Below are 26,351 nucleotides of genomic sequence, written 5' to 3'. Positions count from 1 at the left end.
CAAACTGGAGGCCTGTGACCAACGGTGTGCCTCAGGACCAGTGCTGGGCCCACTGTTATTTGTCATTTATATTAATGATTTGGATGAAAATATAGGGGGCATGGTTAATAAGTTTGCAGATGACACCAAGATTGTTGGCATGTTGGACAGTGAGGAAGGTTATCTCCAATTGCAGTGGGATCTTGATCAATTGGGCCAGTGGGCTGACGAATGGCAGATGGAGTTTAATTTAGACAAATGCGAGGTGATGCATTTTGGTAGATTGAACCAGGGCAGGACTTACTCAGTTAATGTTAGGGCGTTGGGGAGAGTTACAGAACAAAGAGATCTAGGGATACATGTTCATAGCTCATTGAAAGTGGAGTCACGGGTGGACAGAGTGGTGAAGAAGGCATTCGGAATGCTTGGTTTCATCGGTCAGAACACTGAATACAGGAGTTGGGAAGTCTTGTTGAAGTTGTACAAGACATTGGTAAGGCCACACTTGGAATACTGTGTGCAATTCTGGTCACCCTATTATAGAAAGGATATTATTAAACTAGAAAGAGTGCAGAAAAGATTTACTAGGATGCTACCGGGACTTGATGGATTGAGTTATAAGGAGAGGCTGAATAGACTGGGACTTTTTTCTCTGGAGCGTTGGAGGCTGAGGGGTGACCTTATAGAGGTCTATAAAATAATGAGGGGAATAGACAAGGTAGATACTCAATATCTTTTCCCAAAGGTAGGGGAGTCTAAAACTAGAGGGCATAGGTTTAAGGGGAGAGATACAAAAGTGTCCAATTTTTTCACACAGAGGGTGGTGAGTGTCTGGAACAAGCTGCCAGAGGTAGTAGTAGAGGCGGGTACAATTTTATCTTTTAAAAAGCATTTAGATAGTTACATGGGTACGATGGGTATAGAGGGATATGGGCCAAATGCGGGCAATTGGGATTAGTTTAGGGGTTTTAAAAATAAAAGGGCAGCATGGACAAGTTGGGCCGAAGGGCCTGTTTCCATGCTGTAAACCTCTAAGACTCTACGTCCAAGACCGATTTGAAGTAGCATTTAAATATGCTGAGCCCATTCGACATCGGTTCTCCCAGAATCCTCCGACCCTCGGGTGCGGTGGGAATCACTACTCGTCCCCACTGGCAGAGACCAGGTGCAATGGCCCTTCGGGGCAGGCTCGGAGACCAGTGAAGCCCCTGAGCGGTCAGGGACATGGCTGGGTAGTGTCCAGCTGATAGTGCCAATTGGACACTGGCAGTGCCAAGGGGCCTGTGCCGGGGATGGGGTATGTGCCGGGGGCAATGATGGGAGGCGGGGGTCGGCTACGATGGGGGTTTGTGAAGGCGGAGGGGTTATGTAGGGAGACCCACTAGGAGGTCCCGGATGCTCCGATCCGTATTGGGGAGGGGGTGGGGAAACAAGCCACGACTGAGCAGGAGGAAGTCCCCATGTCTTTGTGGGAGGGGTGAGGAGGGGGAGGGGTGGGGTGGGGAGGTCCCCCAGTGCACTCTGAGATCGGGACACCTTCCAAACCGGTACCAATGGCCTTGCAGGTGGGCTCACCGACAGCCCCACCCCTCTCTGATCCGGCAAGCACCGCACCGCTCTCCCAGAAATGACTGCATGTGGAGCAATTGCAGCCGGTGCGGAATGTTCCAGTGTCTCGGCGTTATGACACTTTGTCATTTTTGGGGAAAATCGTGGCCAATGTCTCACTTCCGCAGTCTGGTGCCTGATTCATCCCCTCCCTGTCCTCATCCTCTCTGTTTCTGTAATCTCCTTCAGCCCCATAACCCTCTGACATCGCTGCACCTTTCTGGTTCTGGCTTCTTGAACATCTCTGATTTTAATTATTGAGCGCCGTGTCTTCAGCTGCCTGAACCCTGAGCTCAGGAGTTTCCTCCTAAACCTGTCTGTCTCTCAGGAAGTCCCTCCCTAAACCCCGCTGTGTCTCACTTTAAGATATTCCATAAACCCCCCTTGGGCGGCACGGTGGCACAGTGCCAGGGACCCGGCTTCGATTCCCGGCTTGGGTCACTGTCTGTGTGGAGTCTGCACATTCTCCCTGTGTCTGCGTGGGTTTCCTCCGGGTGCTCCAGTTTCCTCCCACATTCTGAAAGATGTGCTGGTCAGGTACATTGACCCGAACAGGTGCTGGACTGTGTCGACTCGGGGAATTTCACAGTAACTTCACTGCAGTGTTAATTTAAGCCTTACTTGTGACTAATAAATAAACTTTAACTTTCCCTTCATGTTTCTGTTCACGCGTCTTCATATCTCCGTATGTGGCTTAGTGTCAAATCCTGTTTAATAATTGCTCCTGTGAAGCAGCCTCACATTAATGACACTGTGTAAATACAGTCAGAAGCTGTACAAATATAATCTGTCAGAAGTCATTGTCCAGAACTTTAGTAACAGTTCCTAAAGTGTAGCAACAAATATAATCTTAAACCCTTCAATCATCATGGCCCTTTCAGAGTGAAAGCCAAAAGAATGATGTTTACATGTGAGGTGTTTATATACGCTCCTGTGTGACGCTCCTGTGTGACGCTCCTGTGTGACGCTTGTTTCCTGTTCTCCCCAGACAAGGAAGAAGTACAAAGGAAGCGACTGAAACTTTTGCCGAATTTCTCGGACCATTTTGGAGGTGGAGCGGGATCAGGTGGAGGTGGACTTTATGGAGGAGGGGGCGGAGCAGGCGGGTGTGAGTATAACACGAGTTACCAGTGGAAAGGTCACTCAGAGGTGGACTTTGATTGACTATCTGAGTAGTAAGTTGGTGGCATGAGTTGGTGTTTCACTGTATTGTGTTAGTCTCTGCTGGACTGTGTTTGGATTAGTGGAAGCACATATTGAAAGTTCAGGTGTACACTGCCCATACGATACAATCCACCCATTGGAATGAAATCCATCCAGATTCCTGTCGGCCTGTGCTCTGGACCCACAGTGAAATTTCATCACTTTCAATAAATATTTTATCAATTGTGGTTCATAGAATTCCATGGGATATATGACACAGAAACAGGCCATTCGGCCTGACCACTCCATGCTGGCGTTTATGCTCCACACGAACCTCATCCCATTCTTTCTCATCCAAATCTACCCTCCTAACTCTCCCTCGTATCCTCTGAAACGTATCAATACTATTCACTTCAACCACTCTCTGTAGTAGCAAGTTACACATTTTGGGTAAAGAGGATTATTCCTAATTCCCTGTTGGATTTCTTGGTGACTATCTGATCCTGATGGCCTCTAGTTCTGCTCTTCCCTGCGAGAGGAAACATTCTCTCTCTATTCACTCTATTGAAACCTTTCATCATTTTGGAACCTTCTACTAGAGATCTTTGAGTCACTCCCTGAAGAGAAGAGGGGCCTTTCCAGCTTTTCCTGATGTGTGAATCTATGTCATTCTGATCTTGTCCTTGTAAGTCTGTTTTGCGCACTCTCAATTCCCTCTATATCCTCATTGGAATCTGGTTTGGGCGGATTGTTGTTGTGTTGGTCATTGGGTAACTGTCAGTAAGGAAAGCAAATATCTGAACCAATAGGACAGTGTGTTTCAAGTCAATTGAAGAGAAGCTAAATAAATGTCTGTTTTCTGGATATTGCCTCCTCTTTCCCTGGTGTTTGACAGAAGATTGGAATAGTTAGTATTGGGGAGTCGGGAAGGTGCCGGTGGGAGGCAGGGAACTGGGAGGTGCCGGGAAGGAACCGGTGGGTGCCGGGGAGCCCGGGAGGAGCTGGCAAGGTGCCGGGGAGTCGGGAGGTGTTGCTAAGGTGAGGGTTGAGTTGTATCACTGCAATACGAGGCTGGGTTAATTCACTGCTCTTCTCAATTTCCATTCTGTTTTTGTTTTTCCAGGTTCCAATTACTTTGCTGGATTTCAAGGGTATTCCAACTATGGAAATTACACGTATCCCCCCGGAGCGACAAACTCCAGCACGGGAATGAAGCACGGTAAAATTGCAGCATTGAATTCAACAATAAACAGAGAACGCATTTTAGAGTTTCTGCTAAATGTTCAGCGAGCTGTACGGGGCTGTGAATGGGGGGGGTACGGGGCTGTGAATGGGGGGGCTACAGGGCTGTGAATGGGGGGGCTACAGGGCTGTGAATGGGAGGGGGATACGGGGCTGTGAATGGGAGGGGGGTACGGGGCTGTGAATGGGGGGGGTACGGGGCTGTGAATAGGACGGGGGTACGGGGCTGTGAATGGGGGGGCTACAGGGCTGTGAATGGGAGGGGGGTACGGGGCTGTGAATGGGAGGGGGGTACGGGGCTGTGAATGGGGGGGTACGGGGCTGTGAATAGGAGGGGGGTACGGGGCTGTGAATGGGAGGGGGGTACGGGGCTGTGAATGGGGGGGGTACGGGGCTGTGAATAGGAGGGGGGTACGGGGCTGTGAATGGGGGGGCTACAGGGCTGTGAATGGGAGGGGGGTACGGGGCTGTGAATGGGAGGGGGGTACGGGGCTGTGAATGGGGGGGTACGGGGCTGTGAATAGGAGGGGGGTACGGGGCTGTGAATGGGGGGGGGTACGGGGCTGTGAAGGGGGGGGTACAGGGCTGTGAATGGAGGGGGTATGGGGCTGTGAATGGGGGGAGAGACGGGGCTGTGAATGGGGGGGTATGGGGCTGTGAATGGGGGGAGAGATGGGGCTGTGAATGGGGGGAGAGATGGGGCTGTGAATGGGGGGGGTACGGGGCTGTGAAGGGGGGGAGAGACGGGGCTGTGAATGGGGGGGTATGGGGCTGTGAAGGGGGGGAGAGAAGGGGCTGTGAATGGGGGGGTATGGGGCTGTGAAGGGGGGAGAGATGGGGCTGTGAAGGGGGGGGGTACGGGGCTGTGAATGGGGGGGGGTACGGGGCTGTGAATGGGGGGGGTACGGGGCTGTGAATGGGGGGGGTACGGGGCTGTGAATGGGGGGGCTATGGGGCTGTGAATGGGGGAGGGAACGGGGCTGTGAATGGGGGGGGGGAGACGGGGCTGTGAATGGGGGGAGAGACGGGGCTGTGAATGGGGGGGTACGGGGCTGTGAATGGGGGGGCTAAGGGGCTGTGACTGGGGGGGCTAAGGGGCTGTGACTGGGGGGGGCTAAGGGGCTGTGACTGGGGGGGCTAAGGGGCTGTGACTGGGGGGGTACGGGGCTGTGAATGGGGGGTTCAGTGTTACGAATGGGGGTTTGTGTTTCATCTTCCCCGTTCCCCCCACTTCGACCTCACCGACCTTTACAATGGGGGCCTGAAATTGCCAACTCACCAACACTCACCATTCGTGTCTCCGAGCCCACAGGGAGGTCTCCAAATGTGAAGTTGCATTTTACTCGGCACATTCCCAGATTCTGCCCCCATGGGGTAGATCCACTTCCCCAAATTCAGGAGCTTGGGCACTGATTGGCTGTGAGAGGTTTTCAGACACTCTGAATGTGTTCAGGGACCGTGGAATTAACCAATCAAAATGAACAAACGGGCAATTTGAACTGGGCTGCAGAAACGGGGTGGAAGGGGGGGTGGGGGGAGGTGAAATTGATGATGCTGATCGAGACAAAGATCCATTAATCGAGGCAACCGACAAGAGTAAAGGATTGATGGTGAATCTTTAGAAATCACTGGTTCACCCCGATCGTGTTCAATTCTGGCCACGGCACTGAAGGACATCAGGGTCTTGGACAGGATGTGGAGGAGATTTACCAGAATGGGATCAGGAATGTCAGGGCAGCACGGTAGCACAGTGGTTAGCACTGCTGCTTCACAGCTCCAGGGTCCCGAGTTCGATTCCCGGCTCGGGTCACTGTCTGTGTGGAGTTTGCACATTCTCCTCGTGTCTGCGTGGGTTTCCTCCGGGTACTCCGGTTTCCTCCCACAGTCCAAAGATGTGCGGGTTAGGTTGATTGGCCAGGTTAAAAATTGCCCCTTAGAGTCCTGAGATGCGTAGGTTAGAGGGATTAGCGGGTAAAATATGTGGGGGTAGGGCCTGGGTGGGATTGTGGTCGGTGCAGACTCGATGGGCCAAATGGCCTCCTTCTGCACTGTAGGGTTTCTATTCTATGAAATGTCGTTACGAGGAGAGATTGGAGAAGCTGGGATTGTTCTCCTTAAAGCAGAGAATTGTAAAGAGAATTATTAACACCGGCATTCACATCCCTGTGGGGGTTTTAATCCAACAAATCTGAGAAACTGTATCCTGTGGTAAGTGGGACAGGAGTTGGAGGAGACGGATTTAAGGTGATGGCCAGAAAAATCAAAAGGTAGAGATTTTTTCAGACGGTAAGTTGTTGTGATCTGGAATTCTCTGGAAGCAGTTTCAACCCTGGCCTATCCAGCAAAACCCACATCCCTTGAATAAATAAAAAAGAAATTGATCATCTAATTGGATAAAAACTTGAAAGGAGAACATTTCGGAACAATGGGGGAAGAACAGGAGAGGAATGGGATAGCTTTCAAAGAGCTGGCACAAGCATGATGGATCAAATGGCCTCTTTCTGTGGCGTAGAAATTTAGATGCAATCCACATCTCCCTCTTCCTGCTGCGTCCACCTGGCTGACCCATTATTAAATAACAATTTGGTTTTGTTTCTGATGCTGAGGGAATGAAGAATTTCATGGGTTGTAGACTTTTGCTTAACTCTTGGCGTTTCCTGTTCAAAATCTTGTTTTGATTCTTCAGAAATACAGCAATCAGGAGTTAACTTCACTAAAGACACTTTGATTCTGTTGCAGCTGCCAATTACCCAACTGAACATCACAACAATGATGTGGTATTGGCCGGGAATCCCTTATCCAGTAACCAGCCCACAGCTGAATCCACAGAGTTCCTCAGTAACTCCGAAGCTGCAGATTCAACAGGAACAGAAGAAGAACTTCAAGAAGCAAGTAAGTCAATTGTGCTTTAGTGATAAAAGTGAAAAGAGCAGCCTTTTTATTAATACTTTCAGTTGGAGTAACGTCAGTTGAATACATTCTGTAAGATTAAATTTGGCTGTAAAAGCAAGAGGAATTCCAAACATTTCCCCATGACATTTAACTGAACCCTCAACCAGCACCATCATGGGGGTTACCATTGGCCAGTAACTTCACTGGACTTTTAACTCTGCCTGATCAGAGTATTTCCAGCATTTTCTCTTTTTATTTCTGATTTCCAGAATCTGTGGTATTCAGCTTTTCTGAAAACCCGGCGCTGAAGTTTCTAAAAACGTTCATAACAACACAGCGCTGGGGTTTATAACAACACAGCGCTGGGGTTTATAACAACACAGCGCTGGGGTTTATAACAACACAGCGCTGGGGTTTATAACAACACAGCGCTGGGGTTTATAACAACACAGCGCTGGGATTTATAACAACACAGCGCTGGGGTTTATAACAACACAGCGCTGGGGTTTATAACAACACAGCGCTGGGGTTTATAACAACACAGCGCTGGGGTTTATAACAACACAGCGCTGGGATTTATAACAACACAGCGCTGGGGTTTATAACAACACAGTGCTGGGGTTTATAACAACACAGCGCTGGGGTTTATAACAACACAGCGCTGGGGTTTATAACAACACAGCGCTGGGGTTTATAACAACACAGCGCTGGGGTTTATATCGCTGCAGTGCTGGGATTTAACAGTCAATGTCTCTCTTCGGGAGAGAAACTATCAAAATTGCAATGTTCAGTGTAAGATATTTGCACAATGCAATACCTGTTTGTTATTGAAAGTAATTGTGACTGAAGTGTGCGGTGACTGGTTTTAGATCAATATTTCCTGGAGAAAGCCTTGACACTTGCTGAGCGACACGCGAGTGCCCTCCTGGATTATTCCGTAACTGGTGATGCCAAGATATTGCTCGCTGTTCAACGCCACCTCACGGCAGTTCAAGACCAGAATGGAGATACGTGAGTTGTTCAGAAGTGTCATTGTTTCTTGGCGATGTAACTCACTGCAGAGGGCATTGAAGTCTGGCTGGTTGGCTCCAGTTAATATCCAATAGGATCTTACAACAATGAAACCGGCTGTTCGGCCCATCAGGTCCTATAGTGTTTATTTTCCACACAAGATACATTCTGCAAACTCAAACACTTTACAGCCAGTGAAATACTTCTGAAGTGTAGTCGCTATTGTAAGATGGGAAACGTGGCAGTCAATTTGTGCACAGCAAGACCCCACAAAGAACAATTAAATAATGATCGGATAATCTGTTTTTGTTGAGGGAAAACTATCAGCAGGACAGTCGGAGAATTTCTCTGTTCTTTTTAAAAACCATGCCCAGGGATCCTTCCTGGCCACTGAAGAGAGAGAGGAACGTCTCACCTCTGACAGTGCGGCACTCCCTCAGCACTGACCCTCTGACAGTGCGGCACTCCCTCAGTACTGACCCTCTGACAGTGCGGCACTCCCTCAGCACTGACCCTCTGACAGTGCGGCACTCCCTCAGCGCTGACCTCTGACAGTGCGGAACTCCCTCAGCACTGACCCTCTGACAGTGCGGCACTCCCTCAGTACTGACCCTCTGACAGTGCGGCACTCCCTCAGTACTGACCCTCTGACAGTGCAGCACTCCCTCAGCACTGACCCTCTGACAGTGCAGCACTCCCTCAGTACTGACCCCCTGACAGTGCGGCACTCCCTCACTACTGACCCCCTGACAGTGCGGCACTTCCTCAGTACTGACCCTCTGACAGTGCAGCACTCCCTCAGTACTGACCCCCTGACAGTGCAGCACTTCCTCAGTACTGACCCTCTGACAGTGCAGATCTCCCTCACTACTGATTCTCTAACAGTGCAGTACTCCCTTAGTAATGACCCTCTGACAGTGCTGCATTCTCTCAGCACTGACCCTCTGACAGTGCAGCACTCCCCCAGTACTGACCCTCTGACAGTGCAGCACTTCCTCAGTACTGCCCCTTGACAGTGCAGCACTCCCTCAGTACTGACCCTCTGACAGTGCAGCACTCCCTCAGTACTGACCCTCTGACAGTGCGGCACTGCTTCAGTACTGACCCTCTGACAGTGCGGCACTCCCTCAGTACTGACCCTCTGATAGTGCGGCACTCCCTCAGTACTGACCCTCTGACAGTGCGGCACTCCCTCAGTACTGACCCTCTGACAGTGCGGCACTCCCTCAGTACTGACCCTCTGACAGTGCAGCACTCCCTCAGTACTGACCCTCAGACAGTGCGGCACTCCCTCAGTACTGACCCTCTGACAGTGCGGCACTCCCTCAGTACTGACCCTCTGACAGTGCGGCACTCCCTCAGTACTGACCCTCTGACAGTGCGGCACTCCCTCAGTACTGACCCTCTGATAGTGCGGCACTCCCTCAGTACTGACTCTCTGACAGTGCGGCACTCCCTCAGTACTGACCCTCTGACAGTGCGTCACTCCCTCAGTACTGACCCTCTGACAGTGCGGCCCTCCCTCAGTACTGACCCTCTGACAGTGCGGCACTCCCTCAGTACTGACCCTCTGACAGTGCGGCACTCCCTCAGTACTGACCCTCTGACAGTGTGGCACTCCCTCAGTACTGACCCTCTGACAGTGCGGCACTCCCTCAGTACTGACCCTCTGATAGTGCGGCACTCCCTCAGTACTGACCCTCTGACAGTGCGGCACTCCCTCAGTACTGACCCTCTGACAGTGCGGCACTCCCTCAGTACTGACCCTCTGACAGTGCGGCACTCCCTCAGTACTGACCCTCTGACAGTGCGGCACTCCCTCAGTACTGACCCTCTGACAGTGCGGCACTCCCTCAGTACTGACCCTCTGACAGTGCGGCACTCCCTCAGTACTGACCCTCTGACAGTGCGGCACTCCCTCAGTACTGACCCTCTGACAGTGCGGCACTCCCTCAGTACTGACCCTCTGACAGTGCGGCACTCCCTCAGTACTGACCCTCTGACAGTGCGGCACTCCCTCAGTACTGACCCTCTGACAGTGCGGCACTCCCTCAGTACTGACCCTCTGACAGTGCGGCACTCCCTCAGTACTGACCCTCTGACAGTGCGGCACTCCCTCAGTACTGACCCTCTCACAGTGCGGCACTCCCTCAGTACTGACCCTCTGACAGTGCGGCACTCCCTCAGTACTGACCCTCTGACAGTGCGGCACTCCCTCAGTACTGACCCTCTGACAGTGCGGCACTGCTTCAGTACTGACCCTCTGACAGTGCGGCACTCCCTCAGTACTGACCCTCTGACAGTGCGGCACTCCCTCAGTACTGACCCTCTGACAGTGCGGCACTCCCTCAGTACTGACCCTCTGACAGTGCGGCACTCCCTCAGTACTGACCCTCTGACAGTGCGGCACTCCCTCAGTACTGACCCTCTGACAGTGCGGCACTCCCTCAGTACTGACCCTCTGACAGTGCGGCACTCCCTCAGTACTGACCCTCTGACAGTGCGGTACTCCCTCAGTACTGACCCTCTGACAGTGCGGCACTCCCTCAGTACTGGCACTGCGAGTATCAACCTTGCTTCTGGGCTCAGGTGTCTGGGCCAGGACCTGAACCCTCCCAGACCCCATTTTAACCCTAAATCCCACATCATTCCCACTTTGCGAGCTGTGTCAGGGTCAATAAAATCATACCTTTTGCAGCTACCTTAACATAAGCAAGTTCTCAAATATTTACAAAAATATAAACCTTGAAATAAAGCACCCCAGAATATTGTACAATTCGACCATTTTTAGTCATTGTTTTCTCAAGGTCAATCTTATTAGTTCCATCTTCCCTCGGAATGATAAATGAAGTAAGTTTTGAGAAAGGGGCGTGGAAGTTTCCAGTATCACAACCTACAGCATTTAACCCTCGTCATGGACAACTTTGGTGTTCAAATCTCCCTTCACCACCCAGATGATTGGATGGTTCTCTTTGGTGTGTCACCTGTTCCAGCCTCAGGTCAGAGCTTTTTTGCCACAGTAGGAACTGTTGAAGTGGGTTAGTGAATAGCCTGAACCAGAAAACTGTGGAAGATGAAAAAGGATTTATTAAATTTGCAAAGTGCAAGGATTGGCTGGTGAAGTGTTGTGTGCGGTTTTACTGATAAAATCTGACTGGAATGTTCTTTGGTACGGAGACCAGCTTCGAATAGTGGAGACAGTAGACATTGGTGATGGAAAATCAGCAATAATTCTACAGAAGGGACAACTGGATAAAGCCAAGTGGGAAAGGAGGAGAAAAGGTGATAGGAAATAGGAGCAGACCATTCGGCCCATCGAGCCTTCTCCACCATTCAATGCGATCATGGATGTTCTTGCACCTCAGTCCCACTTTCCCACCCACTCCCATAACCATTGACTCACTAAGACACCAACAATCTGTCCATCTCAGCCTTAAATACATCGAGCAAGGGAACATTCACAACTCTCTCCGGTAGAGAATTCAAATTCACAATCCTCTGAGTGAAATCATTTCTCTTCCTATACCGCAAATTTCTTCCTTTTTTAACATCAAAATTGTTCAATCAATTCAAATACAGATTGAGAAAAGGCAAATAGCATTAAGATTTAAAACGGAGTGCCGAAAGACTTAAATTGTTTGCATTACCCAGAAATACTGACTCACTCAGCCAGAATGTTCAAACTATGAAGATTGCCACATTGAATGATTTTCCTCTGTCTCTTTGTCCTGACTCAGGGCTTTACATCTCGCAATTATTCATCTCCAGCCTGTGGTGGCTAAACACCTTTTACAAGTTATCGTTAGCCTTCCTGGGCAAGACATCATCAACATGAGGAATGATCTTTATCAGGTACGTTTTATTCCTTATCGAGCCCTCAGAGCTTCACTGGCTCGTTAGCTGCATAACGAGAATGTTTTGATTCAGGTACTTGTTAGAATTCAGGAATTGAATTTCAAACAGATGATTAATTTGATTCTTGAAATGAGAATTCTCGACATTGGCTGAATCAGATTGTCTGACACTTTCTATCTGGTTAATATTGCTGTTAAATAACAATCCGTATTTACATATCGGATCCCTTTAAAAAAATACAAATGGCTTTAATCTTTCTGTTCAATCATGTTTTTGGTACAGTGGGTGTAATGACCCACCAGTATAACTCAGAGCTGGAGTAAAATCAACAAGTTTATGACACAGAGCATGCCATTCAGCCCATCTGGTCTGTGCAGAATTGTTGTTCGAGCAATTCCAAACTAATCCCACTGCCCCCCCATTCTCTCCCCACAAGACTGTATCAATCCCCAGACTAATCCCATTGCCCCCCATTTCTCCCCATAGCCCTGTATCAATCCCCAAACTAATCCCATTGCCCTCCGCTCTCTCCCCATAGCCTTGTATCAATCCCAAATTAAACCCACTGCCCCCGCTCTCTCCCCATAGCCCTGTATCAATCCCAAATTAATCCCACTGCCCTGCTCTCTCCCCATTGCCTTCTATCAATCCCAAATGATACACACTGCCCCGCTCTCTCCCCATAGCCCTGTATCAATCCCAAACTGATCCCACTGCCCCGCTCTCTCCCTATAGCCCTGTATCAATCCCCAAACTAATCCCATTGCCCCGTTCTCTCCCCATAGCCCTGCATCAATCTCCAAACTAATCCCATTGCCCCACTCTCTCCCCATAGCCCTGTATCAATCCCAAATTAAACCCACTGCCCCACTCTTTCCCATAGCCCTGTATCAATCCCCAAACTAATCCCACTGCCCCGCTTTCTCCCCATAGCCCTGTATCAATCCCCAAACTAATCCCATTGCCCCACTCTCTCCCCATAGCCCTGTATCAATCCCCAAACTAATCCCACTGCCCCGCTCTCTCCCCATAGCCCTGTATCAATCCCAAATTAAACCCACTGCCCACTCTTTCCCATAGCCCTGTATCAATCCCCAAACTAATCCCATTGCCCCATTCTCTCCCCATAGCTCTGTATCAATCCCCAAACTAATCCCACTGCCCCACTCTACCCCCATAGCCCTGTATCAATCTCCAAACTAATCCCACTGCCCCGCTCTCTCCCCATAGCCCTGTATCAATCCCCAAACTAATCCCACTGCCCCGCTCTCTCCCCATAGCCCTGTATCAATCCCCAAACTAATCCCACTGCCCCGCTCTCTCCCCATAGCCCTGTATCAATCCCAAATTAAACCCACTGCCCACTCTTTCCCATAGCCCTGTATCAATCCCCAAACTAATCCCACTGCCCCGCTCTCTCCCCATAGCCCTGTATCAATCCCCAAACTAATCCCACTGCCCCGCTCTCTCCCCATAGCCCTGTATCAATCCCAAATTAAACCCACTGCCCACTCTTTCCCATAGCCCTGTATCAATCCCCAAACTAATCCCACTGTCCCGCTCTCTTCCCATAGCCCTGTATCAATCCCAAATTAATGCCACTGCCCCGCTCTCTCCCCATAGCCCTGTATCAATTCCCTAACTAATCCCACTGTCCCGCTCTCTCCCCATAGCCCTGTATCAATCCCCAAACTAATCCCACTGTCCCACTCTCTTCCCATAGCCCTGTATCAATCCCCTAACTAATCCCACTGTCCCACTCTCTTCCCATAGCCCTGTATCAATCCCCTAACTAATCCCACTGTCCCGCTCTCTCCCCATAGCCCTGTATCAATCCCCAAACTAATCCCACTGTCCCGCTCTCTCCCCATAGCCCTGTATCAATCCCCTAACTAATCCCACTGCCCCGCTCTCCCCGTAGTCTGTGTTTCACATATTTATGCAAATTTCCCTGGAAAGATGCACTGCTCTGTATCTCAGACACTCCTTGAGCTTAAATATTCCCTGATCTAACCATCCACTGCAAAGAAATTCCTCCAAAGTGTTTCCTCTTTGCCAGAATTGGAAATTGATGACCGTCTGTAACTTCCCAAGAAGATGATTTCACCTTCGGTTTTATGTTGCTGCATCATCCACACTTTGAGCTCTGGGCTTTCTGTGGTGCCATATTTTTAACAAAGCAATACTTTATCGAAAGTTCTCATTGTTTCCTTCCTTCAGTTCTCTATAGTCCTATTTATAAAACCCAGGATGCAGCTAGAATCTTCTAATGGTTTTATTTTACCTGAACACTCAAATCCAGGAAGTTTTGGAGTTTATTTGCTTTTGAGATAAGTGTCAGTATTTATTTCCTATCCCTGGTTACTGTACGGGGGTTGAGTCTGTCCTACCTTAAGGGACCGGTGTACATTCACACCAAGGTCCCTCTGATCCTCGGTGCTTCCCAGGGTCCTGCCGTTCATGCATTCCTTTGTCTTGTTTGTCCTGCCCAAGTGCATCATCTCACACTGATCCGGATTGAATTCCATCTCCCACTGACCAGACCATCTGACCAGCCGTCTATATCCGCCTGTAATCTAAGGCTATCCTCCTCACTATTTACCACTCTACCAATGTTCCTATCATCCACAAACTTACTGATCAAACTTCCTACATTCAAGTCTAAATCATTTATATAAACCACAAACAGTAAGGGCCCCACACTGATCCCTGTGGGACCCCACTGGACAAAGTCTTTCAGTTTGAAAAATACCCCTCGACCATCACCCTCTGCTTCCTGCCACTTCGCCAGTTCTGGATCCAATTTGCCAAATTTCCTTGGATCCCATGGGCTTTTAGTTTCTCTATCAGTCTCCCCTGTGGGACCATGTCTAAAGCCTCGCCGAAATCCAAGTAGACTACATTAAATGTAGAACATGTCCTGGGGGTTTATTTAATTTAAATCCCGTTAATGTCTCTAATTTTGATTTATTTGATTTATTATTGTCACATGTATTAGTATACAGTGAAAAGTATTGTTTCTTGCGCGCTATACAGACAAAGCATACTGTTCATAGAGAAGGAAAGGAGTGCAGAATGTAACATTACAGTCATAGCATAGTTAGAGAATTTAAAAGAGTTGGAATGAAGTTTTAGAAGCACAGAGCGAAAGTAAAAGATAAAATTTGAAGGTACGCTGGGCACAGCTTGCAAGAAGCCGCCTCACTCCGGCGCCACCAGTGGTAATATCTTGCAGTTTTTAATTTACACTAGTCTTCTGATTCTCCGTTATTTGTAGGAGGGCCTTTGCATTTTCCATTTTTCTCTGTGAAGATGGACACAAAGTATCCTTATTCACCATTATAAATTCTCCTGATGCTGTTTGTAATGTCCCACATTTCTCATACAGAGGCCTTTACACCAATATAGTGGGTCCATTGCCGTTTCTCGCTAGTTTTCTCTCGTATTCTATTTTCCCCTTAATCTTTTTCTTGGTCGTCCTTTGCAGAATTACAAAATGCTCCAAATTTTCAGGCTTCCCATTTTTTTGACAGCTTTGTTGATCTTTTCCATTGATCCCTCTGGGCCGAAAATTCCCAAAATTCACAGTCCTTTCAGTGAAGTAATTCCTTTTCATCTGTCCTCAATGATTGGCCCTTCGTCCTGAGACTGTGCCCCGTGTTTTAGATTCCCCAGCCTGGGGAAACAATCTTTCCACATCCATCCGATCAAACCCCTTCAGAATTTTGTTTTCGATGAGATCTAGGGCAGCACGGTAGCACAGTGGTTAGCACTGCTGCTTCACAGCTCCAGGGTCCCGGGTTCGATTCCCAGCTTGGGTCACTGTCTGTGTGGAGTTTGCACATTCTCCTCGTGTCTGCGTGGGTTTCCTCCGGGTGCTCCGGTTTCCTCCCACAGTCCAAAGATGTGCGGGTTAGGTTGATTGGCCAGGTTAAAAATTGCCCCTTAGAGTCCTGAGATGCATAGGTTAGTGGGATTAGCGGGTAAATATGTGGGGGTAGGGCCTGGGTGGGATTGTGGTCGGTGCAGACTCGATGGGCCGAATGGCCTCCTTCTGCACTGTAGGGTTTCTATGATTCTTTCTATGATCTTGTAAACTCCAGAGAATTTCGGAATTCATTGAGCTTTTCATCATTGGACATCATAACCCTAACCCCTCATTCAAGGGACCAATCCAATGGATCTTTACTGTACCGCCTCTGATGCAAGTAAATCCTTTCTTAAATGTGGAGACCAAAACTGCACACTGCAATCCAGATGTAGTCTTACCCACAAAGCTCTAATCCCCTTGCAGTAAAAGCCAACGTGTCATTTGCCTTCCGAATTGCTTGCTGTACCTGCATGCTAACGCTCTGCATTCCTTGTGCCAGCGCACCCAAGTCTATTTGCACATCAACACCTAGAAATATTTTTCGATTCTTACAATCAAAGTGAATAACTTCACACTTCCTGCCATTATACCCCATCTGCCTCGGCAAAGCAGCCCCCACGCAACCCAGACATTCTCTCTTCCACCTTCTTCCGTTGGGAAAAAGATACAAAAGTCTGAGGTCACGTACCAACCGACTCAAGAACAGCTTCTTCCCTGCTGCTGTCAGACTTTTGAATGAACTTACCTTGCATTAAGTTGATCTTTCTCTACACACTAGCTATGACTGTAACACTACATTCTGCACTCTTTCCTTCTCTATGAACGGTATGCTTTGTCTGCATAGCTTGCAAGAAACAATACTTTTCACTGTATGTTAATACATGTGACAATAAATCAAAATGTTGCCTATTCACTGAATCTGTCTCTGCAATTTCACTGTCTTTCCCACAGCTTACCTTTCCAACTAGCTTTGTAGTTCCGCAAAGGTGATGCACTACGCTCTGCCTCTTCATTGCAGTCAGTAATACAGATAGCTGAGGCCTCAGCATTGATCCTTGCGACACTCCACTATTCACTGCTTGCCAATTTGCCTGGACGTACTCGGTATAGTGCACTGTATAGCGCACAAGAAACAATACTTTTCACTGTACAGCAATACGTGACAAAAATAAATCAAATCAAATTTGAATATACTCCATTGCTGTCAACTCTTTGTTTGCTGTTTGTTAACCAATTCTCAACCTGTATGAATATATTACTCCCAACTCCATGAGTCATTATCTTGCCTACCTTTGCCATCTTATTGAATGCTTTTCTGAAATCCAGGTATACTGCACCTATTGGTTCCCCTTCATTTTCCCCACTAATTACATTCTCCAAAAGCTCGAATAGATTTCTCAAACAGGACTTTCCTTTAATGAAACTATGTTGACTTGTTCTGATCATACTATGCTTTTCTAAATATAATGTTAAGACTTCCTAAATAAGTTTAAGTTTCTTTATTAGCGTCACAAGTAGGCTTACATTAACACTGCAATGAAGTTACTGTGAAAGTCCGCTAGTCGCCACACTCCGGCGCCTGTTCGGGTACACTGAGGGAGAATTTAACATGGCCAATGTACTTAACCGGTATGTCTTTTGGACTGTGGGAGGAAGCCAGAGCACCCGGAGGAAACCCACGCAGACACTGGGAGAACGTGCAGACTCCGCACAGCCAGTGACCCAAGCCGGGAATCAAACCCGGGTCCCTGGTGCTGTGAGGCAGCAGTGCTAACCACTGTGCCGTCCATAAGGATTCCAATATTTTCCCAGTGACTGATTTCAGGCTAATTGATCTGTATTTCATTGATTTCGCTCCTTCCTTGAAAAGCCATGTAACATTTGTCAATTTCCAATCTGATGGGACTGTTCCCAAATCCAAGGAAAGTGGGGAAATTGGGATTTTTCACCATGATTCCCGTTTACTTCAGTTTTAAGAGGGTGCCTTGTACACAAGAACACTGGATCACTGGGATGTACCATTTCCATCCCTGCTCCAACCCAACAGAAGCTATTATTACCAAAGCTCTTGGTTTGCTCTAATATTGACCAGTGGGTCTGTCTGAACTGGGCACAAATTCAGCAATGTTTCTTTTTCAGACTCCATTGCACCTGGCAGTTATCACAAAGCAGGGTGAGGTGGTGGAGTCACTGCTCCAGGCTGGAGCTGACGTGGCTCTCCTGGATTGTCACAGTAACTCCGTTCTACACCTGGCTGCGGAACAGGGAGATGTGAAAATGCTCAGTGTCCTGCTGAACAGAAGAAGCAAGGCTGTCCGAGAACTCCTCCATCTGCCAAATAACGCAGGTTTGTACACGTCAGCGACTGAGCCCCAGTCTCGGGGGGGAGGGGGCACGTCAGCGACTGAGCCCCAGTCTCGGGGGGGAGGGGGCACGTCAGCGACTGAGCCCCAGTCTCGGGGGGGGGGGGGGGGGGGGCAGGCTCATCTTCACAGTGCTGATTTGTTGAATCTCATTATTGAGGTGGGGGACATAATGTCTTGCACTGAAAAAGACAATTATTTGGGGTCCCTATTCCTCACAAAGGTTTTATTAGAATTAGCAGAATTCCTTCAAACGCTTCTGATTTTGTGATGTTGTTCATTTTTACACATTAAGAATTGTGACCTTGCCTGTGGTTTTTGTGTCAGAACATTCTATGATTCTTTTAACATGAAACAGCAAGAAATTATATCTGAACAACCTTCTGACATTGAGAATTGACCATTCCCAAATGAGGAGTCCGGGATTGAAGAATAACTGTTTCAATTCAGACACTTTCCTGTACAATAATGAGAAATATTCTCATACCTGATGGATTTCAACTGACCCTCTGACAGTGCGGCACTCCCTCAGTACTGACCCTCTGACAGCGCAGCACTCCCTCAGTACTGACCCTCTGACAGTGCGGCACTCCCTCAGTACTGACCCTCTGACAGTGCGGCACTCCCTCAGTACTGACCCTCTGACAGTGCGGCACTCCCTCAGTACTGACCCTCTGACAGTGCGGCACTCCCTCAGCACTGACCCTCTGACAGTGTGGCACTCCCTCAGCACTGACCCTCTGACAGTGCGGCACTCCCTCAGCACTGACCCTCTGACAGTGCGGCACTCCCTCAGTACTGACCCTCTGACAGTGCGGCACTCCCTCAGTACTGACCCTCTGACAGTGCGGCACTCCCTCAGTACTGACCCTCTGACAGTGCAGCACTCCCTCAGCACTGACCCTCTGACAGTGCGGCACTCCCTCAGTACTGACCCTCTGACAGTGCAGCACTCCCTCAGTACTGACCCTCTGACAGTGCAGCACTCCCTCAGTACTGACCCTCTGACAGTGCGGCACTCCCTCAGCACTGACCCTCTGACAGTGCAGCACTCCCTCAGCACTGACCCTCTGACAGTGCAGCACTCCCTCAGTACTGACCCTCTGACAGTGCGGCACTCCCTCAGCACTGACCCTCTGACAGTGCAGCACTCCCTCAGTACTGACCCTCTGACAGTACGGCACTCCCTCAGCACTGACCCTCTGACAGTGTGGCACTCCCTCAGTACTGACCCTCTGACAGTGCAGCACTCCCTCAGCACTGACCCTCTGACAGTGCGGCACTCCCTCAGTACTGACCCTCTGACAGTGCGGCACTCCCTCAGCACTGACCCTCTGACAGTGCGGCACTCCCTCAGTACTGAGAAAGTACATTTGCTCAGATGTGGCTGTCTCTATGTAATGAACTAGGAAACAAACTGCAGTGATTTGCCCCGTTTCAGTTTAGCTTTGGGACAGCTCAATCTATCTTGCTGAATTACCTTCTCTCTCAGTTTTGGTTAATTGACTGAGTATTTTAAATGTTGTGGACTATTGTTGGCCAGTCTCCTGTTCTAAACAAGGTGTTTTTGTCAAGTTCCAATGTAGTGCCAGATTTCACACCAATCAGATAATAGATTATTCACTTAATAATTTTAGCGATTACGGACAGTAATGATCAGAATGATTGGTTTGGTGAAGAAATGCACCCTTGGTAATCGAAGGCCTGACTGTGTGTGGTGTAATTGTCAGGTTTCAGTGTTATCCACCTTGCTGTGATGGCGAACAGTCTCTCTTCACTCAGGCAGCTGATTGCAGCTGGAGCAGCTGTTGACGCTCTGGAGCAGCATTCCGGCCGAACTGCACTCCACCTTGCCGTCGAACAGGAAAACATCTCATTGGCTGGGAGCCTTCTCTTGGAGGTAAGTTTATTGCGGTCAAAGAGAGAATGTGCATTTATGTAACACCTTTCACAACCTCAGGACATCGGAGTGTGTTACAGTCAGTGGGATTTTAATGTAGTTACTGTGATAATTTTTATTGAGTCAGTTTGTGCACAGCAAGCTCCCACAGATGGCAATGTGATCATCCAGATATTCCGTTTTAATGTTGGTCAAGAGATAAGTTCCAGCCTCAAAGGACGGGGAGAATGTCCCATCCCCCACAGTAGTGACCATGAGTTACAGTAACCTGAGTAACATCTCACCTGAAAGACGGCACCTCTGACAGTGCGGCACACCCTCAGTACTGACCCTCTGACAGTGCGGCACTCCCTCAGTACTGACCCTCTGACAGTGCGGCACTCCCTCAGTACTGACCCTCTGACAGTGCGGCACTCCCTCAGTACTGACCCTCTGACAGTGCGGCACTCCCTCAGTACTGACCCTCTGACAGTGCGGCACTCCCTCAGTACTGACCCTCTGACAGTGCGGCGCTCCCTCAGTACTGACCCTCTGACAGTACGGCATTCCCTCAGTACTGACCCTCTGACAGTGCGGCACTCCCTCAGTACTGACCCTCTGACAGTGCGACACTCCCTCAGCACTGACCCTCTGACAGTGCGGCACTCCCTCAGTACTGACCCTCTGACAGTGCGGCACTCCCTCAGTACTGACCCTCTGACAGTGCGGCACTCCCTCAGTACTGACTTTCTGACAGTGCCGCACTCCCTCAGTACTGACCCTCTGACAGTGCGGCACTCCCTCAGCACCGACCCTCTGACAGTGCAGCACTCCCTCAGTACTGACCCTCTGACAGAGCGGCACTCCCTCAGCACTGACCCTCTGACAGTGCGGCACTCCCTCAGTACTGACCCTCTGACAGTGCAGCACTCCCTCAGCACTGACCCTCTGACAGTGCAGCACTCCCTCAGCACTGACCCTCTGACAGTGCGGCACTCCCTCAGTACTGACCCTCTGACAGTGCGGCACTCCCTCAGCACTGACCCTCTGACAGTGCGGCACTCCCTCAGCACTGACCCTCTGACAGTACGGCACTCCCTCAGCACTGACCCTCTGACAGTGTGGCACTCCCTCAGTACTGACCCTCTGACAGTGCGGCACTCCCTCAGTACTGACCCTCTGACAGTGCGGCACTCCCTAAGCACTGACCCTCTGACAGTGCGGCACTCCCTCAGTACTGACCCTCTGACAGTGCAGCACTCCCTCAGCACTGACCCTCTGACAGTACGGCACTCCCTCAGTACTGACCCTCTGACAGTGTGGCACTCCCTCAGTACTGACCCTCTGACAGTGCAGCACTCCCTCAGTACTGACCCTCTGACAGTGCGGCACTCCCTCAGTACTGACCCTCTGACAGTGCGGCACTCCCTCAGTACTGACCCTCTGACAGTGCGGCACTCCCTCAGTACTGACCCTCTGACAGTGCAGCACTCCCTCAGTACTGACCCTCTGACAGTGCGGCACTCCCTCAGTGCTGACCCTCTGACAGTGCGGCACTCCCTCAGTACTGACCCTCTGACAGTGCAGCACTCCCTCAGTACTGACCCTCTGACAGTGCGGCACTCCCTCAGTACTGACCCTCTGATAGTGCGGCACTCCCTCAGTACTGACCCTCTGACAGTGCGGCACTCCCTCAGTACTGACCCTCTGACAGTGCAGCACTCCCTCAGCACTGACCCTCTGACAGTGCGGCACTCCCTCAGTGCTGACCCTCTGACAGTGCGGCACTCCCTCAGTACTGACCCTCTGACAGTGCAGCACTCCCTCAGTACTGACCCTCTGACAGTGCGGCACTCCCTCAGTGCTGACCCTCTGACAGTGCGGCACTCCCTCAGTACAGGGTGTGTCAGTTTAGGATTTGCACCCGAATGTTTGGAGAGGAACGTGAAGCTGGAACCTGTGACTCGGGGGCGAGTGTTTTGGACATCGAGCCTTCTGGCTGTGGAGTGACGGCTGAGACGCTTGGAAAGAATTCCCGATGCCGTTCAGAAGTAATTTGATGCAGTTTCCTTTCAAATTTCCTCGTTTGTCTAAATTAAAAGGACACTGAATTGTTGGCACGCTGCAAACTCACAAAGCACTTTGTGTAGATGAAGTGGGAGTTTGAATCAATGTTGCTGTGATAATTAGCTGGTAATCTGTCAGTACCGAGATCCGCACATGTGCAGTAGCCCCGCCCTGTCGTCCTCCCGATCGTTAACCAGCCCCACGACCCCCTCAACGCTGGCTCTCTGCCGTCTCCCTGAGAGTGGGGAGCGATAGTAAACTCCGCTGGGGTGGAATACTGCTGGCAGTGTGGGAGGTGCTCACGGACCCGGACCCTCCCGGGCCTGTTGATGATAATCAAACAATGTAACATTGAAATAGTCTGAGTGTCTCCCCGCAGATTTCCAGTGTGCAGCGGATGTCCCCGGAAATCCGGCGCTGGGTGACGGAAGCGGGGTGCAAACATTCAGGCAAACCCTGTGAATTGGCCCGCTGTGGGGTTCTCCTGGCCCGCTGCGTTGTGGGGTTCTCCTGGCCCGCTGCGCTGTGGGGTTCTCCTGGCCCGCTGCGTTGTGGGGTTCTCCTGGCCCGCTGCGCTGTGGGGTTCTCCTGGCCCGCTGCGTTGTGGGGTTCTCCTGGCCCGCTGCGCTGTGGGGTTCTCCTGGCCCGCTGCGTTGTGGGGTTCTCCTGGCCCGCTGCGCTGTGGGGTTCTCCTGGCCCGCTGCGTTGTGGGGTTCTCCTGGCCCGCTGCGCTGTGGGGTTCTCCTGGCCCGCTGCGCTGTGGGGGAATGGCGGCCCGTTGCGCGGCGGGGGAGTCGCGGCCCACTGCGCTGCGCGGCGGGGGAATGGCGGCCCGCTGCGCTGCGCGGCGGGGGAATTGCTTCCCGCTGCGCTGCGCGGCGGGGGAATGGCGGCCCCCATGTTTAGGAGCTGTTTTTATTCTGATCCAGCTGGTGATGACCTTCAGTGATTTAATAAAACTGGCTCCCTCCAGTGGTGGATCTGAGCTACAGCGAGGCGATGCTTTCTGAGAATTGGGGTGAAACCTCTATTTCTGCTCCTATCTCAGCAGCAAAGCCTCACAGAATTAATCGTCTGTGTCTTCAGGCGAAATGTGATGCTGTAGATTCCTGTGGCAAAGCAGAGAGGTTTGGACAGGCTGAGTGAGTGGGCGAGGATCTGGCAGATGGAGTATAACGTTGACAAATGTGAGGTTATTCACTTTGGAAGAAATAATAGCAAATTGGATTATTATCTAAATGGAAAGAAATTACAACATGCTACTGTGCAGAGGGACCTGGGGGTCCTTGTGCATGAGACGCAAAAACCCAGTTTGCAGGTGCAACAGGTGATCAAGAAGGCAAATGAGATGTTGGCCTATATTGCAAGGGGGATAGAATATCCAATGGCAGATCCAATGGGATGAAGCAGCAATATAATATGAAGGGTACCATTCTTAGCAGTGTAGAGGATCAGAAGGACCTTGGGGTCCGGGTCCATAGGACTCTTAAATCGGCCTCGCAGGTGGAGGATGCGGTCAAGAAGGCGTACGGCGTACTGGCCTTCATTAATCGAGGGATTGAGTTTAGGAGTCGGGAGATAATGCTGCAGCTTTATAGGACCCTGGTTAGACCCCACTTGGAGTACTGCGCGCAGTTCTGGTCACCTCATTACAGGAAAGATGTTGAAGCCATTGAAAGGGTGCAGAGGAGATTTACAAGGATGTTGCCTGGATTGGGGGGCATGCCTTATGAGGATAGGTTGAGGGAGCTTGGTCTCTTCTCCCTGGAGAGACGAAGGATGAGAGGTGACCTGATAGAGGTTTACAAGATGTTGAGAGGTCTGGATAGGGTAGACTCTCAGAGGCTATTTCCAAGGGCTGAAATGGTTGCTACGAGAGGACACAGGTTTAAGGTGCTGGGGGGTAGGTACAGAGGAGATGTCAGGGGTAAGTTTTTCACTCAGAGGGTGGTGGGTGAGTGGAATCGGCTGACGTCGGTGGTGGTGGAGGCAAACTCGTTGGGGTCTTTTAAGAGACTTCTGGATGAGTACATGGGATTTAATGGGATTGAGGGCTATAGATAGGCCTAGAGGTGGGGATGTGATCGGCGCAACCTGTGGGCCGAAGGGCCTGTTTGTGCTGTGGCTTTCTATGTTCTATGTTCTATAAAAGCAGAGATGTCTTGTTGCATCTGTACAGGGCATTGGTGAGGCCGCAGCTGGAATACTGTGTGCAGTATTGGTCCCCTTATTTGCGGAAGGATATATTGGCCTTGGAGGGAGTGCAGAGAAGGTTCACCAGGTTGATCCCAGAGATGAGGGGTGTTGATTATGAGGAGAGACTGAGTAGATTGGGTTTGTACTCATTGGAATTTAGAAGGCTGAGGGGGGATCTTATAGAGACCCATAAGATAATGAAGGGGCTGGATAGGGTAGAGATGGAGAGATTCTTTCCACTTAGAAAGGGAACTAGAGGGCACAGCCTCAAAATAAAGGGGGGGTCAGTTTAGGACAGAGTTGAGGAGGAACTTCTTCTCTCAGAGGGTGGTGAATCTCTGGAATTCTCTGCCCACTGAAGAGGTGGAGGCTACCTCGTTGAATATGTTTAAATCACGGATAGATGGATTCCTGATCGGTAAGGGAATTAGGGGTTACGGGGATCAGGCGGGTAAGTGGAACTGATCCACTTCAGATCAGCCATGATCTTATTGAATGGCGGGGCAGGCTCGAGGGGCTAGATGGCCTACTCCTGCTCCTATTTCTTATGTTCTTATGTTCTTATTTTTAATTCTCATATTGTAACTTGGGATTTCAGAGGCATTTTGTGTGTGCAGTCGACCTTTCCAGTGATATCGTTTATAAGGATAGACTGGGACTTTTTTCCCTGGAGTGTAAGAGGCTAAGGGGTGATTTTATAGAGGTCTCTAAAATAATGAGAGGCATAGATCATCTCGCTAGTCAATATCTTTTCCCAAAGGTCGGGGAGTCTAAAACGAGAGGGCGTAGGTTTAGTACATAGAACATAGAAAAGCGAGAGCACAAACAGGCCCTTCGGCCCACAAGTTGCGCCGAACATGTCCCTACCTACTAGGCTTACCTATAACCCTCTATCTTACTAACTTCCATCAACTGATCCAAAAGTCTCTTAAAAGACTCTATCAAATCCGCCTCCACTACCACTACCGGCAGCCGATTCCACGCACCCACCACCCTCTGAGTGAAAAACTTACCCCTAACATCTCCTCTGTACCTACTCCCCAGCACCCTAAACCTGTGACCTCTTGTGGCAACCATTTCAGCCCTGGGTAAAAGCCTCTGAGAATCCAGTCTATCAATACCTCTCAACATCTTATACACCTCTATCAGGTCACCCCTCATCCTTCGCTTCTCCGAGGAGAAAAGACCTAGCTCTCTCAACCTATCCTCATAAGGCATGCCACCTAATCCAGGCAACATCCTTGTAAATCTCCTCTGCACCCTTTCTATGGCTTCCACATCCTTTCTGTAATGAGGCGACCAGAACTGGGCACAGTACTCCAGGTGGGGTCTGACCAGGGTCCTATACAGCTGCAGCAGCATCTCCCGATTTCTGAACTCAATTCCTCTATTGATGAAGGCCAGTATTCCATACGCCTTCTTAACCACAGCCTCTACCTGCGACGCTGCTTTGAGCATCCTATGAACCCGGACCCCAAGATCCTTCTGATCTTCCACACTGCCAAGCGTCTTACCCTTAATATTATATTCTTCCATCCTATTCGACCTACCAAAATGAACCACCACACACTTATCTGGGTTGAAGTCCATCTGCCACTTCTCCACCCAGTCTTGCAGCTTTTTTATGTCTCGTTGCAACTGCTGACATCCCTCTACACTATCCACAACCCCACCAACCTTTGTGTCATCAGCAAACTTGCCAACCATCCTTCCACTTCCTCATCCAGGTCATTTATAAAAGTCACAAAGAGCAAGGGTCCCAGAACAGATCCCTGGGGCACCCCACTGGTGACCGACCTCCACTCTGAAAAAGACCCATCTACAACCACTCTTTGCCTTCTGTGGGCAAGCCAGTTCTGAATCCACAAAGCAATGTCCCCTTGTATCCCATGCCCCTTCACTTTCTCAATGAGCCTTGCATGGGGCACCTTATCAAACGCCTTGCTGAAATCCATATAAACTACATCTACCGCTCTTCCCTCGTCTATGTGTCTAGTTACATCTTCAAAAAATTCAATTAGGTTCGTAAGGCATGATCTGCCTTGGACAAAGCCGTGCTGGCTATTTCTGATCATACTATTCCTCTCCAGATGTTCATAAATCCTGCCTCTCAGGATCTTCTCCATCAACTTACCAACCACTGAGGTTAGACTCACCGGTCTATAATTTCCCGGGCTGTCTCTTCTCCCTTTCTTGAATAATGGAACCACATCCGCAATCCTCCGGCACCTCTCCCGTCTCCATT

General features: G+C 49.9%; 1 protein-coding gene across 1 annotated transcript in view; it reads left to right on the top strand.

Moving 5' to 3' along the window:
* The window catches only part of nfkb1 (nuclear factor of kappa light polypeptide gene enhancer in B-cells 1), a 102,497-nt gene that overhangs the window by 60,713 nt on the left and 15,433 nt on the right, over positions 1-26,351 (top strand). Inside the window, exons 12-18 of the mRNA XM_078201483.1 lie at positions 2,576-2,695; positions 3,854-3,949; positions 6,712-6,864; positions 7,734-7,875; positions 11,613-11,727; positions 17,741-17,948; positions 19,695-19,864. Coding sequence (XP_078057609.1) covers positions 2,576-2,695; positions 3,854-3,949; positions 6,712-6,864; positions 7,734-7,875; positions 11,613-11,727; positions 17,741-17,948; positions 19,695-19,864 — 1,004 coding nt within the window. The remainder of the gene's footprint in view (positions 1-2,575; positions 2,696-3,853; positions 3,950-6,711; positions 6,865-7,733; positions 7,876-11,612; positions 11,728-17,740; positions 17,949-19,694; positions 19,865-26,351) is intronic.

This window comes from Mustelus asterias, chromosome 1, assembly GCF_964213995.1.
Source record: "Mustelus asterias chromosome 1, sMusAst1.hap1.1, whole genome shotgun sequence".
Classification (NCBI taxonomy): Eukaryota; Metazoa; Chordata; class Chondrichthyes; order Carcharhiniformes; family Triakidae; genus Mustelus; species Mustelus asterias.
The sequence above is the reverse complement of the archived record's forward strand: the minus strand, read 5'-3'. Positions and strand labels throughout refer to the sequence as shown.